The 14,103-nt window shown below is 37.9% G+C and overlaps 2 protein-coding genes across 13 annotated transcripts in view; one reads left to right on the top strand and one right to left on the bottom strand.

Moving 5' to 3' along the window:
• LOC124138722 (trichohyalin-like) overlaps window positions 1-3,315 on the top strand; it is a 147,268-nt gene extending 143,953 nt beyond the window's left edge. For all 12 annotated transcript variants that reach the window (XM_046505547.2, XM_048396185.1, XM_046505553.2 and 9 more), the window contains one exon: window positions 576-3,315. In XM_046505547.2, coding sequence (XP_046361503.2) covers window positions 576-671 — 96 coding nt within the window. In that variant the 3' untranslated portion in view covers window positions 672-3,315. The remainder of the gene's footprint in view (window positions 1-575) is intronic.
• A 3,156-nt stretch (window positions 3,316-6,471) lies between these two features.
• The window catches only part of LOC124138744, a 76,467-nt gene continuing 68,835 nt past the window's right edge, over window positions 6,472-14,103 (bottom strand). The window contains exons 10-13 of the mRNA XM_048395998.1: window positions 11,299-11,395; window positions 9,938-10,053; window positions 8,011-8,174; window positions 6,472-7,495 (exon numbers count right to left, since the gene is read on the bottom strand). Of these exons, the coding sequence (XP_048251955.1) occupies window positions 7,360-7,495; window positions 8,011-8,174; window positions 9,938-10,053; window positions 11,299-11,395 (513 nt within the window). The 3' untranslated portion in view covers window positions 6,472-7,359. The remainder of the gene's footprint in view (window positions 7,496-8,010; window positions 8,175-9,937; window positions 10,054-11,298; window positions 11,396-14,103) is intronic.

Genomic DNA, 14,103 nt, shown 5'->3' with positions numbered 1-14,103 from the left:
AGTATTTGTAGAGTGAACTATGAGCTGGGTGTATCTGGTGTCCGTAGCCCTAGTTTGGAAGGTGTAGTCTTGATCTGTCAAACGTGTCTGTTATGACCAGAGATTGTATTGATTACTGGTCATGCTGTCAACCTCTGGTTTGTCAAGCCACAATTACAATTTAATGTCAGACTTCATCATTCACTATAGCTGAATCTCTTGCAGAAAGCAAGTTTCACTCACTCACATGTTCCAAAACAATTTTCTTAACCTTATAGGTAGATCTACATAGACTTTAAAAGATGGTACTTGTTGTTATCCTTCCTGGAGCTCGGCAATAAGGGGATAAAACAAGGACTGGTCGGCTCATAGTCGGTGTACTGTGTCTGAGTGGGGTATCCATGTTAATCTGTGGCATGTTGTCTCAGTGGGCTAGCACTATAAAACCTGCTTGTGTCTAGACCAGTACAAGCAGCCACACTCACACATGTGCATGCTGTATTAGTGATACAATCTTGAACATAACATTAGACCCCATTTCTCCTCTCACATTGATTGTTGAGCTAATTGGATGATGATGATGATTTTAAATCCAGGAGCTGATGGATCTGGAGCGTGCATACAGCCACCTACATCGGCAGTACAACCAACGGCCGTCATCCCCAACCCGCATGTTTACTGCCTCCAGATAGTTCTCCACCAACCATACAACCATTGTGATACAATCTCTACACCCTTCCTGTAGCAGTCTGTCTTCAAGCCAGCCAACACCTGCTTTAAATGTTTCATCTACCTGGGACTTCACATTGCTGACTGTACTCCATACAGTGATATCAGGCAGCACTCTAGTTATCGTGTTAGTAACAGATGCAGTGTGAAGGAGCTGTAGTGGAAAGGGAGACAACTTCTACTTCCTGATTTACATGTTATATTTGTTTAGATTCTTATATATCATTTCCTTAGTGTCCATTGTTATATGTCTTATTAGGGAATATCTTGTGATGTTGAATACTCAAGACACACAAGGAGTTTATCGTGTATCATTTGCCCAATTTCGAAAGCATAGTCTTGACATGCTGAATCCAGGTAGGGCTATTTGGTAGCAAACAATGTTTCAATTCAAGTGCAGCTGGCAGGGTGCCCTATCACAAAAGCGTAGTGCTTTTATTCCTGATCTTCAGCAGTGCTAAACGATATCAAACCAACTTCTTCTAGAAATGAAAAAGAGTTGAGTGTTTTTGCAACTTGGCCCCAAACTCACATACATAGGAGTTATATTCACTCCAACATTTTGAACTGTAATGTTTCAATACAAATGTCCTTGCACTGATATGATAGTATACACTGTCTGTGTTGTCATAGGTTCCATTGCTGTAACTTGTAGCCATTTCTAATTTTCTATTAGTTCTAGGAAGTCATGCACTAACATTATTTAAAGTTATACAAAACATATTTATCATCTCAAAGCCTTTGAATACCATATTTGCCTTTAAGCAACCTGCTTCAATAATCACTCACTGACTCACTTCTAGACCTACATGAGCCAAGTAATCGTGTTTACATGGCATCTGTTACTTGCCTGTGAGAAGACACATATTGTATTGAAGATACAGCTGTGTAGATGGGATGCATATTATTCACACAGACATTGACTTTTTTCCAAAAGGGAACACATCATTGTGGCTTGTTACACCAGAAATCTCATGTCAACAAATTCATTGTCAGTTTCCAGGGTGGTTATTAATTATGACAAATATGGTATATTCTGTGGTTTCTATGCTGCTATCATGACATGAACTCCGAAGATAAAGAAGTTTAATTAGAAAAAAAACTTGTGGAAGCCTGTTAACATTGCCTTTAACAGCATTGCAGCCATTTATTTGGATATTTGTTTCCCTTACAACTATGCATAAAGCTAACTCATAAATTGTAGACATAATATATGTATATTCCTTTTTGTGTTACAAATTCATCATATTCATTATTTGACAAAGTAATTTTTCATTTGCCTTAAATTAAGTCCAATGTTTCTTATCAACTTAACACGTATAGTACTAACTAGACTATAAGTTTGTAATTATTTGAAGAACTACCAGCAGTATTATTGTTTGGACAAAGCTGAAATCAGTTGTCTAGCAAGCATGACGCCTGATGCAGTATTAAATGTACAGGAGAATTTGGTTTGTGGTTTGGCTTCTTAGTGTTTGAGCGTTTGTAGTTTTGTTCGGCTTTGGAGAAAATTATGTAACCCTACTCCTTATGTTAGCATTTGGAAAAGCATGTCACTTAATATAAGACTGGGAAAAAGCAATGATTATTCAATATTATGTTATATTCCATAGATTATGGAGGCAAAATATGATATTAAATCATCTGGACAAGAAACTTAAGATATCTGTTACGTCTTGACTTGAGGAACAGGGTTCTGGGCGGTTTGTTATATCTGCTACATCAGGTCAATATCACTTCTAGTTTTTTTGGCCAGGCAATTAACATGGTTGTCAAAAGTTTAATGACTGAAAAGACATTCTGAGAAACAACAGAAGTTTTCAGGATGGCATTGTCTGTTGATACTACTAGCTCTAGTTCCTCAGAGAAATTCTGGCAATGAGAGAAATTACAGCCAGTTAGTTTTGAAAAAAACTTATTTTAGCTGACGTGTTTTTTTCCCATTTTTCAAAAGGTATTGATTATGTAAAACTTGCAAATTGAAAACATGTTTATGAAATAAGTTTATTTCAAACAAAAGTGAACCTTTTATCTGTCCAGTTTGATAATTATTTTGTTATTTATGGCAAATTGTTGTACAGTGAGATAAGAATGAGTCACACATACACTTTCCAAGTTCCATATTTCCAAACTAGCTATCCATAGGGGGTCTATATGTGACCAACTTGATGAAATGGATGAAGTATTTATTGAATAAACATCAGACACATCATTCAGGCACATGGTAAATACATATATCTTCTTATACACATCACTCTGTAGCTTGAGAAGAACTTGCATGAAAGTGCAGCATTTATATATTATCAACATACTTATCCAATCAGTATCCGTCCATCTAGAAGTGATGTCATATAGACCGAGCTGTGATAATGTGTATAGCCCCCTGCTGCTGTATCCTATATACTTGTATATTGCATTTACTCTGAAATCAACTCTGATCTGTGATGTCTCAAGTCCGTCCATCAGTCAGACATATACTCATGTTGATAATCCTGTGATTGTAACCTTTAATATATATATATATATATGTTGAAATATTGTTGTATATGTTTCTTATGTGTACCTATATGTATAATATACATGTAAAAATAAATCAGTTTAAACAAACGTTCTTGTTTGAATTTAGTGAATGGATCTGTGGGGAGTCTGGTTGCTAGCAACCTGTGCTGGTTTTCTGAGGCGATTAATAGATCAGGCAGTCACATTCGGAGACTTTGTTGATTGCATGTCATCACTGGATTGTCTTGTCCAGACTTGATTAATAAATACTGACTGCCATTATATAGCTTGAATATGCTGAGTGAAGCGTTGATAAGCAGCACGCACACACACACACACACACACACTATGACAGATACACTATAGTAATGTAAAAAAATGTGTTGTTTAACCTCTTTTGAGTAGAATATATATATTGTGGCTACAGCAAATACCAAACACAGAACAAGGGCCAGAAATAAATATAATAAGCTTTCTTGATGCCTCCTGGACGTTTGTCACTGCAAGGTGTATTTTTATTTACATTTGGAAAAGATTATTTGATGTATTATTATCAATGTAAGTCAGTGCAAGTGGAATCTTCCTTCAACAGACATGGATGATCTGTGGTCTTGGGCACTGCAGTTTGCCGTGCAGAGTTGCATCCCTTGTTGTGCCAGGAGTTGCTGATCTTTTGGTTTTAAATAGCAACTTCATCATGATAATCACACCATGCTGATACCTGCTTTGGTCGGTTTCCCCAAAATGTAAAAAATTTGGATCTTCAAGACTTATGGTTACCCAAAATATCAGCATATATCCAGCTCACTGTGAATGCAGTACATTGTATTTGGAACTCAGATATTCATATTCAATAAGCACCACCACAAGCAAGGCTCCTACTTCAAGTAGTGGATTGTGTTAGGGGGGACAACTCCTGCTGTCTCAGTGACAGTGTTTGTTGGGGTTTACGTTGCTTTCAGCAAAATTCTAGCAAAATAATGATGATGGACACCCAAAAATGGGCTTCACACAATATACCTATGATGGGAAACAAACCTGACTTTCTGCATTATGGGCGAACGTTTTAAACAATAGGCTAACCCGCCACCCCACTATTTCATTAAATAATGGTAAATATACCATTCGAAAGAAGTTACTGCTTGTCGTAAGAGGCGACTGACGGGATCAGGAGGTCAGACTGCCTGACTTGGTTGATGCATGTCATCGATCCCAATTGCGTGGATCGATGCTCATGATGTCAATCACTGGATTGTCTGGGCCAGACTTATTTACAGACTGCCGTCATATAGCTGGAATATTGCTGAGAGCGGCGTTAAGCAACAAACGAACCAAACAAACCAAAAGGCCATGATAGTTCTTTTAAATTCTTTTGATATGCTGGACATGCAAACAAAGACAACACTGGACAGTTGGAGCTGTAAGATGAGTTTATCTGTGGAGCATGATATGTGCACATTTGGATGATGACAATGATGAAGGCGTGTCAGTGTTATACTGACAGCCGATGAGACAGAACGTCCATATGAACATTTCACACAACAGCTGAAGAAATGTAGCATTTCCGGTTCACATTGTGTCAAGTAAACAATCAATTGAAAGAATTAAGATACAGACTGTAGTCAACATGAACATGCAGACAAAACTTGTCAAGAAGAAAGTAGCATTAAGGACAACATGACACAGCTGTTGATGTCTCTGTGCACTGGCCATGACAGTCTTGCACAGAATCATGTCAGCATTGATGCAAGTCCTACAGTGTTTCAAAATCATTTGTTTATCTTATTTTAAATATTTTCAATAAATATCAAACCTTAGTTACATTGTTAATGCAAAGAATACTACTGGTGTAAAGTCTGAAAGTATACCCACTTTCAAAGTATACCTGGGTAGATTCTGGAATCTAACCGGGTATACTCTGAGGGGGGTAGTAGATTTTGGCAGCTTACATCGGTACCTCTACTACATCAAGAGTAATCTCACCCACCTCCCAATATTCTGCATCTAGAATGTCTGAAGTTGGAAAGGAGTTAGGGTTTCTTACCTTGTGTATGTGCAAGACGTCTGGGTAGCAAGATACTACTTGTTGCACAACTGATTATGGATAGTTGATAGTGAAAAGGATGACAGCCAAAATACAGGATTTATAAATATGATAAAATAGAGGAAGGGTAAAAATTATGTTAATATTAATATATTAAAAATATTAAAAGTGTCATCAGGTTTGATTCGTGGCCAGTTCATTAAAGCTATCAACATTCAAACAACATATTTTTTGCAATAAATAACACATGCTCTGCTTTCAGAAACATATACTTAAATGGTCTCGGTCAAATAATAAGACTTGATATTAGTGCAATAAGCACAGACAGATCACACTGGTTCCATTATTGACAGCATCTTGATTTGGAATTCAAAGAAACATTAAAATAATTTTTGTTTGAAAACTCAGCAGTTTTGCTCATTTACATATGTAGGTGTGTTTGAGCACTTTGAGCATGATGTTTTATGTGGAAGTTAGCGTATTATTAGAATTCTTATTATTATTTCATTTTTTGGCTACTAACTAGTTTGAATTTGTTTCAGATCAGATCATGATGTAGATTGAAAAAAGGATGTTGTCCAATGATACTGTAACACGATCCAACTCTCACAGATACATAGTGTTTGTTTGTATCTATTTAGGGCATATGCATGTTTGTGGCATGTTGAAAAATATGTTGATGTTTCCTGTGAGTGGTCATGACCATGATGCATATTCAGCAGGTCATCGTCTTCAGCTGTCTCACTGTGTGGGGTTTGTTAGATCCAACAAAATCACATTTTACTTTATCTAACACTGTGTACCTTGCACAAATCATTTCAGTTTTTAACAACTATTTTTTATCCCTGTAAGTAACCATCCTTATCCACTAGCATGCATCACCAATCTAAGTTCGTGTGTTCCCAAATGGGAAATGAATGTGTCACGCACTGCAGAGCATGAAGCCCTTGAATTGTATTGTGTCACTGTGTCATCATGTCATTGTCATTATGTCATCTTCCTTGTGTCATGTCATTGTCATTGTGTCATCTTCCTTGTGTCATGTAATGTCATCGTGTCATCTTTATTGTGTCATCGTGTCATCTTTGTGTCATGTCATTGTGTCATCTTCCTTGTGTCATCATGTCATCTTCCTTGTGTCATGTAATGTCTTGTGTCATCTTCCTTGTGTCATGTAATGTCTTGTGTCATCTTCCTTGTGTCATGTAATGTCTTGTCATCTTCCTTGTGTCATGTAATGTCATTGTGTCATCTTCAATATGTCATGTCATTGTGTCATCTTCAATATGTCTTGTCATTGTGTCATCTCATCGTGTCATCTTCATTGTGTCATGTAATGTCATCGTGTCATCTTTATTGTGTCATCATGTCATTGTGTCATATTCAATGTATCATGTCATTGTGTCATCTTTAATGTGTCATGTCATTGTCATCTTCATTGTGTCATCATGTCATTGTCATTGTCATTGTATCATCGTCATGTTGACATCGTCATCGTGCGTGTATTCTGATTTCTAGGTATAAGAGATTAACCTTTCGATGCCTCCTAACTTGGCACACAACATTGTACAAGGGTCATGTTTGGGGATGTCACAACAAATTTCAAATAGAAAGCAAAACTTAGAAAACTCATCCTGAAACTTCTAGCATATATTGAATGTTCATTGCATGTCTGTTGAGATGTCTTGATACACTCATCCAGGTCTGTCTCCATGCACCAGACAATACAAGGGAGACAATCCACACGACAAGTTTCACAAGCCGTTAGATCAGGCAGTTGAAGAAACCAATCACTTGTCATTATCACAGACAACACAGTTGGTTTGTTAAATAAATAAATAAATATATATGCTTGGATGACAAGCACAAGACAAAGAGAGATCGAACAGCTTCCAACTTGAGGTTTTTCACAGTTCTCCAGTCAAGTGCATCATCCACACAGTATTGCAGTTCTCATACAAACATGTCAACTTGAACTTGTTTCATAGTGTCACACTTGTGTAGCTTTAGGCATTTACATACAATACTTCTCAGTCCTCGCACAGATTCGTCAATCATCATCACCATTGCTGTAGTATGGAGGTAAAGGTCAACAACAACTTTCAAGGTCATCCAAGTGACTTCAACATTTTCTTCACAGGAGGATTAACATTGACTCCATGAAACTTCCACTCCAACGCACAGAAGTCCGCACACTCAATCTTTTCTCTCTGAAATTCAGGCAGCTCGGCTGTGTCCTCGGTCCTGGAACAAAACAAGGACATAATGTTATTTTAAACTACAATATTTTTTTATAATAATGTTGTTACTATATGTTTTGAAAGCTGTTCATTTGATCACTTTTGACCACCTCCATGATGGATAGAGCGTCTGCCTGGAGAGCGGATGGTCAGTGGTTTGATTCCTGTCCATGTTATACCCAAAGACATTAAGAGATGGTACATGTTGTTACCCTGCCTGGCTCTCAGCATTAAGGAGATACAACAAGGACTGGTCGGCTCAGAGTCTGTATACTGTGTCCGTTATGTTTCTAGATTTGTCAGCACCATACCCGTGCTCGTGGGTTTCACCAAAGTGGTAAACGCCAATGACCTGCATAAGTTCGGGCTTTCCTTCTAGCAGAGATGCTGTGATATGACTGGTCAAAGAGTACTGGTCAAAGTGGTGTTAAACCCAATTCACTCACTCACTGTTATATTAACATGAAATAAGACTCAGCTTGTCGAGATGAACAGGAAGACCTCTGAAGGACTACTCACACAAACTTGGGGTACAGAATCCTCTCAGCGAAGGCAGCAACTCCACAGAACAGCTTGTAGTCGATGCGTGTCTCTTCATCAATCTCCAGCAGCTGACACACCTCTGCCACCTCCTCCTTGCTGATGGTGTTGACCAGCACATCCTTCAGGGCCTTCTCTATGTCCTGCAGATACACAGGGAAACACATTGTATAGGTCCTGCACAACACACAGGGAAACAGTGTATATATATATATATATATCCTGCGCAACACACAGGGAAACACATTGTATATGTCCTGCACAACACACAGGGAAACAGTGTATATTTCCTGTACAACACACAGGGAAACACATTGTATATTATATGTCCTGTACAACACAGGGGAAACACATTGTATACGTCCTGCACAACACACAGGGAAACAGTGTATATATATATATATATCCTGCGCAACACACAGGGAAACACATTGTATATGTCCTGCACAATACACAGGGAAACACATTGTATATTATATGTCCTGTACAACACAGGGGAAACACATTGTATATGTCCTGCACAACACACAGGGAAACACATTGTATATTATATGTCCTGTACAACACAGGGGAAACACATTGTATATATCCTGTACAACACACAGGGGAATACATTGTATATTATATGTCCTGCACAACACACAGGGAAACACATTGTATATGTCATGCACAACACACAGGGGAACAGTGTATATATCCTGTACAACACACAGGGGAACAGAGTATATATCCTGTATAACACACAGGGAAACACATTGTATATGTCCTATACAACACACAGGGAAACACATTGTATATGTACTGCAGATACACAGGGAAACACAGTGTATATATCCTGCACAACACACAGGGAAACAGAGTATATATCCTGTACAACACACAGGGAAACACATTGTATATGTCATGCACAACACACAGGGGAACAGTGTATATATCCTGTACAACACACAGGGGAACAGAGTATATATCCTGTATAACACACAGGGAAACACATTGTATATGTCCTATACAACACACAGGGAAACACATTGTATATGTACTGCAGATACACAGGGAAACACAGTGTATATATCCTGCACAACACACAGGGAAACAGAGTATATATCCTGTACAACACACAGGGAAACACATTGTATATGTCCTGCACAACACACAGGGAAACAGAGTATATATATCCTGTACAACACACAGGGAAACACATTGTATATGTCCTGCACAACACACAGGGAAACACAGTGTATATATCCTGCACAACACACAGGGAACAGAGTATATATCCTGTACAACACACAGGGAAACACAGTGTATATGTCCTGCACAACACACAGGGAAACACAGTGTATATATCCTGCACAACACACAGGGAAACACAGTGTATATATCCTGTACAACACACAGGGAAACACAGCATATATGTCCTGCACAACACATAGGGAAACACAGTGTATATATCCTGCACAACACACAGGGAAACACAGTGTATATATCCTGTACAACACACAGGGAAACACAGTGTATATGTCCTGCACAACACACAGGGAAACACAGTGTATATATCCTGTACAACACACAGGGAAACACAGCATATATGTCCTGCACAACACATAGGGAAACAAATACTTTCTGCTTAAATACATGTCCTAAGTTCCTAAAAATACATAATGCCAATCAATCGACAGTGAAGACAATGTTGAATTAAGGATTACAACTTCTCTTTCCTTTCATGTGATGTTTTTTGTGGAGATGCTAGTACTTCCATCAAACAAGACTGAAACATTGCATCGACAGAATAAAACAGTTGACATACAGACCTCAAGTCTGTCTTCAGTTTCTAGGTAGCACAGGGGACTGGTGGTGTCATCACTTCAAAAAACTCTATGTACCTGGGAATAAAATATGCACTCACTTTAAAGGGGATGACGCCTGTCTTGTCTCTGTTCTTGGAGTGTATTTTCTGGTAGAGTATATGCCGTCTGGATGACACGACACAGTAGGTCCGCAGGTAGTCCTGTGGGGTCATCTCTGGGAAACAGAAACAACACTGTCACTTGGCTGCACTTCGTGGGTCCTCCTTCTCGTGTTGTTTCATATTACTTTAAGTGCAGGCTTTCCTTGAGACTATTTGCAGATTTTTCTTTGTTTTGAAATATGTCAAGGTCAGTATGACAAAACGTACAACCAGGCTTGACTAGAGACTGATTTAAATTAAGCATATCAACAATTCTAAACATACCAAACATTTATTGAGGGTAGATTCTAATGACTTGAATTAATGTTAAAACAATGCTAGAGACTTGATTTGACCAGAGCACCTATTCCTCATTGTGCCAAGTTGACCATCTACCTAATGTTGGTGCCATGTTTACCATCTACCCTTGGTGCCATGTTTACCATCTATCATGGGCACAATGTTTACCATCTACCATTGGTGCCATTTTTACCATCTATCTTTTGTGCCATGTTACCATCTATCTTTTGTGCCATGTTTACCATCTACCATTGGCACTGTTTACAATCTACCATTGACATCATGTTTGCAATCTACCATTGGTGCCATGTTTACCATCTATCTTTTTTGCAATGTTTACCATCTACCATTGGTGCCATGTTTACCATCTACCACTGGCACCATGTTTACCATCTATCTTTTTTGCAATGTTTACCATCTACCATTGGTGTCATGTTTACCATCTACCATTGGCACCATGTTTACAATCTACCATTGGCACCATGTTTACAATCTACCATTGGCACCATGTTTACCATCTATCTTTTGTGCCATGTTTACCATCTACCATTGGCACCATGTTTACCATCTACCATTGGTGTCATGTTTATCATCTATCTTTTGTGCCATGTTTACCATCTACCATTGGCACAATGTTTACTATCTAGAATTGGTGTAGCATTTACTATCTACCATTGGAACCATGTTTACCATCTATCTTTTGTGTCATCTTTACCATCTAGAATTGGTGAAGCATTTATCATCTATCTTTTGTGCCATGTTTACCATCTACCATTGGTGTCATGTTTATCATCTATCTTTTGTGCCATGTTTACCACCTACCACTGGCACCATGTTTAAGATCTACCATTGGCACCATGTTTACCATCTACCACTGGCACCATGTTTAAGATCTACCATTGGCACCATGTGTACCATCTACCACAATGTTTTCCATCTACCATTGGCGCTATTACCAACATAAATCCTGACAAATGTCACTTTAACGGCTGTCCTGGTGATAGCTTGTGTTCACTTACTCTCAAGCACCTTCATGTCCATTGGCAGGGTGAACCGGCTGGACTGTTGGGACAGAGCTAGACGGCCGGTCAGCCATGAACTCATCCGCACGCGGTTCTGCAAGGGAGGCAACTCTAGGTGAGTATTACGTTCTACACATGGTACATCAATATCGTCTCACAAACTCCATAACTTCATAGCTCTCATATTATTTTACATGTTTAATACTTTCTCAAAAATCTCTTAAATTAGATATTTACTTATTGAAAATCCATTAATTGAAAGATAGGCTCTTCTTATGGATTAGATTTGTGTTTTTAAAATTGCAAATAATGCTTACTTTAGAATATGAAAGAAAGTATACTGAAAGGCAAAAATAACCATATTCATCATATTTAGATTTACTTAGAAACACAATAAGCAAAACTCAAAATGTGTACCGGTGTTTAATAGACCTTTAAGAGTTTTTAATTTATAAATAAATATATTAAAATTTGACAAGCAATTTGAGTTTTTCACTCATATAAGATGTATGGTAGTTTGGAAAGATTGGAAAATTTGAGATGGGACTTTTCTTTTTACCAAACTACAGAATGAAACAGCACTGGCCAAGTCTTTCTTTAAAGTGGTTTGTCAAAGTACAACGTTAAAGACACTTGAACAGTCTTAGAGACTGTAAAAACTGTTAATTTATCATTAATTACCGAATTCGACGTAATAAGCGCCCAGGGCGGTCTCAAATTAGAAATAGAGAATTATGAGAATAAAATTTTGGTGAAAAAAAAAAAGGTTGAAAGATAAATTTCGTGGTTTATGCTGACAGCCTGAAATGTTTATATACGACAGATACATTTTACCAGAATTTAATTGCCCATAATTAAGGGTGCATGTAACACACGAGTGTGTATTATACGCGAATAAATAAGTCTTATGTACATTGATCAATCGAAAGGGGTGCTAATTGGGATTGTTCACTAGCCAATATATTAGCAAATATCGCTTATTAGAGCAGGGCGCTTATTACGTCGAATACGGTAATCCATAATAACTATTAATTTTCAGTTATAAAAAAAATAAAATTTTAAATTATATGATTAGGTTTTTTTGCCTTTGAGTATACATGTACAACAACAGCATAATTCACTGTTTTTCTAATTCAGTGCTGTAATATTGCCATTTGAAGGTTACATGTGTTCATAATGATGGTGTTAAGATATATACATACATTGTTGCTGATAAAGATAGATAAATATATTAATGCTGATATATACATTGTAGGTATATATATATACAGTGTTGTAGTGACCACTTCACAGTGAGTGTTGACGACACTAACAACATCATGAAAATATAATTGACATCCCCATCGATCCCCAAATCAATAGCTCTGGTTCAGCAGTGAGATGATGGGCGCAGTGTTGCAACAACTAGTCTGTTCCAGCGATGTGCATCACACAAGGTTGCTAGGTGTCGTCATCGGTAACACCAGTGATATGAACAACATTAAGTGTCGTCGATATACACCTTGTTTCATCACAACGTTCAATGATATACTTTGTGTCATCATTGATATACCTTGTGTCATCACAACGTTCATTGATATACCTTGTGTCGTCACAACGTTCATTATTCATAGGAGGTTAACATGTGAAAGTGAGCTTGAAGATATAAAATTGTCAGAAAGCATCATAATAAACACACAATGCCATTTAGAAAGTGGTCAAATGTAACAAATGTTATATTTGGGATAACACTTTCTTGGTAAAGTACAGATTCTTGTACGTTTTGGGGTTGAGTCCCGTCCAGGATTCGAACCCACGCCACCAGAGTCAGGCACCTAAAACGCCAGCACACAAAGTCAGCGATCTAACCCACTCGGCCACCGGCAGTGTGGGTTCGAATCCCAGACGGGACTCAACCCCAAAATGTATGAGAATCTATAAATTACCAAGAAAGTGTTATCCCAAACATAACATGTGTGACAAGCATCCTAATGTATTGCTGGCTGAAGAAAGTGTGGGAGGCTGTGACACTGAAGTGGTGGATATTGGACATGAGTGTCACATGAACAACGTCTATTACACTGTCGTAGGAGTCCTGGAGGAGATCCATGTCAGACAAGTCCGACACACTGTCTGATGTCTGGCGGGGAGAAATCAACGTATTACCTCACACACAATATACAGAAACATCTGATGATGTGATGATGTGATGATCACAACACTGATAACCCTGGGCAGTGGGACATCCCAGAATGCATCATATTTCTGACTTCTGCCACAAATTTTTAATTTGATGTTTCAAAGATTTATTCATGCATTTCAAAACAAGATCGGTCAAAATAAAAAAATAAAAACTTAACGATGTCAATCATTTACTTATTTATATGAAAGTCATTCTGATGGAGTTAAAACTGAAGCTGGCCTCTTGATTCACTGATAGTGATGTAGACATGAACTTATATATGACATTTATATTGTATAAGAGGGTCTACATTACTAGCTGGAGACAAAATAAAAATAAATATTTTTATGCTTAATTCATTTCTTTTCCAGCTCTTTTTCAGTAGGGGTGGTGGGTCCGTGAAATGAAAAAAAAATGAAAAAAAATGTATGGCCTCGGAGTGGAGCAGTGCCTTTCAATGACTATGAATCAGTTTGTTCCATCTACAATCATGGACCAGTGTGTTCCAGCGTTCACAAACTCGCCCTGATGGCCCACATAACTCCCAATACCCCGCATCAGCCACAAGAACTTCATATATGAGTTTATATCATAATGATAGGCACATTGTGTTTCCAGTCGCCTAAGGCACTGTGATTCGC

Source organism: Haliotis rufescens, unplaced genomic scaffold (assembly GCF_023055435.1).
Source record: "Haliotis rufescens isolate VD_foot unplaced genomic scaffold, xgHalRufe1.0.p SCAF_15, whole genome shotgun sequence".
NCBI lineage: Eukaryota > Metazoa > Mollusca > Gastropoda > Lepetellida > Haliotidae > Haliotis > Haliotis rufescens.
The sequence above is the reverse complement of the archived record's forward strand: the minus strand, read 5'-3'. Positions and strand labels throughout refer to the sequence as shown.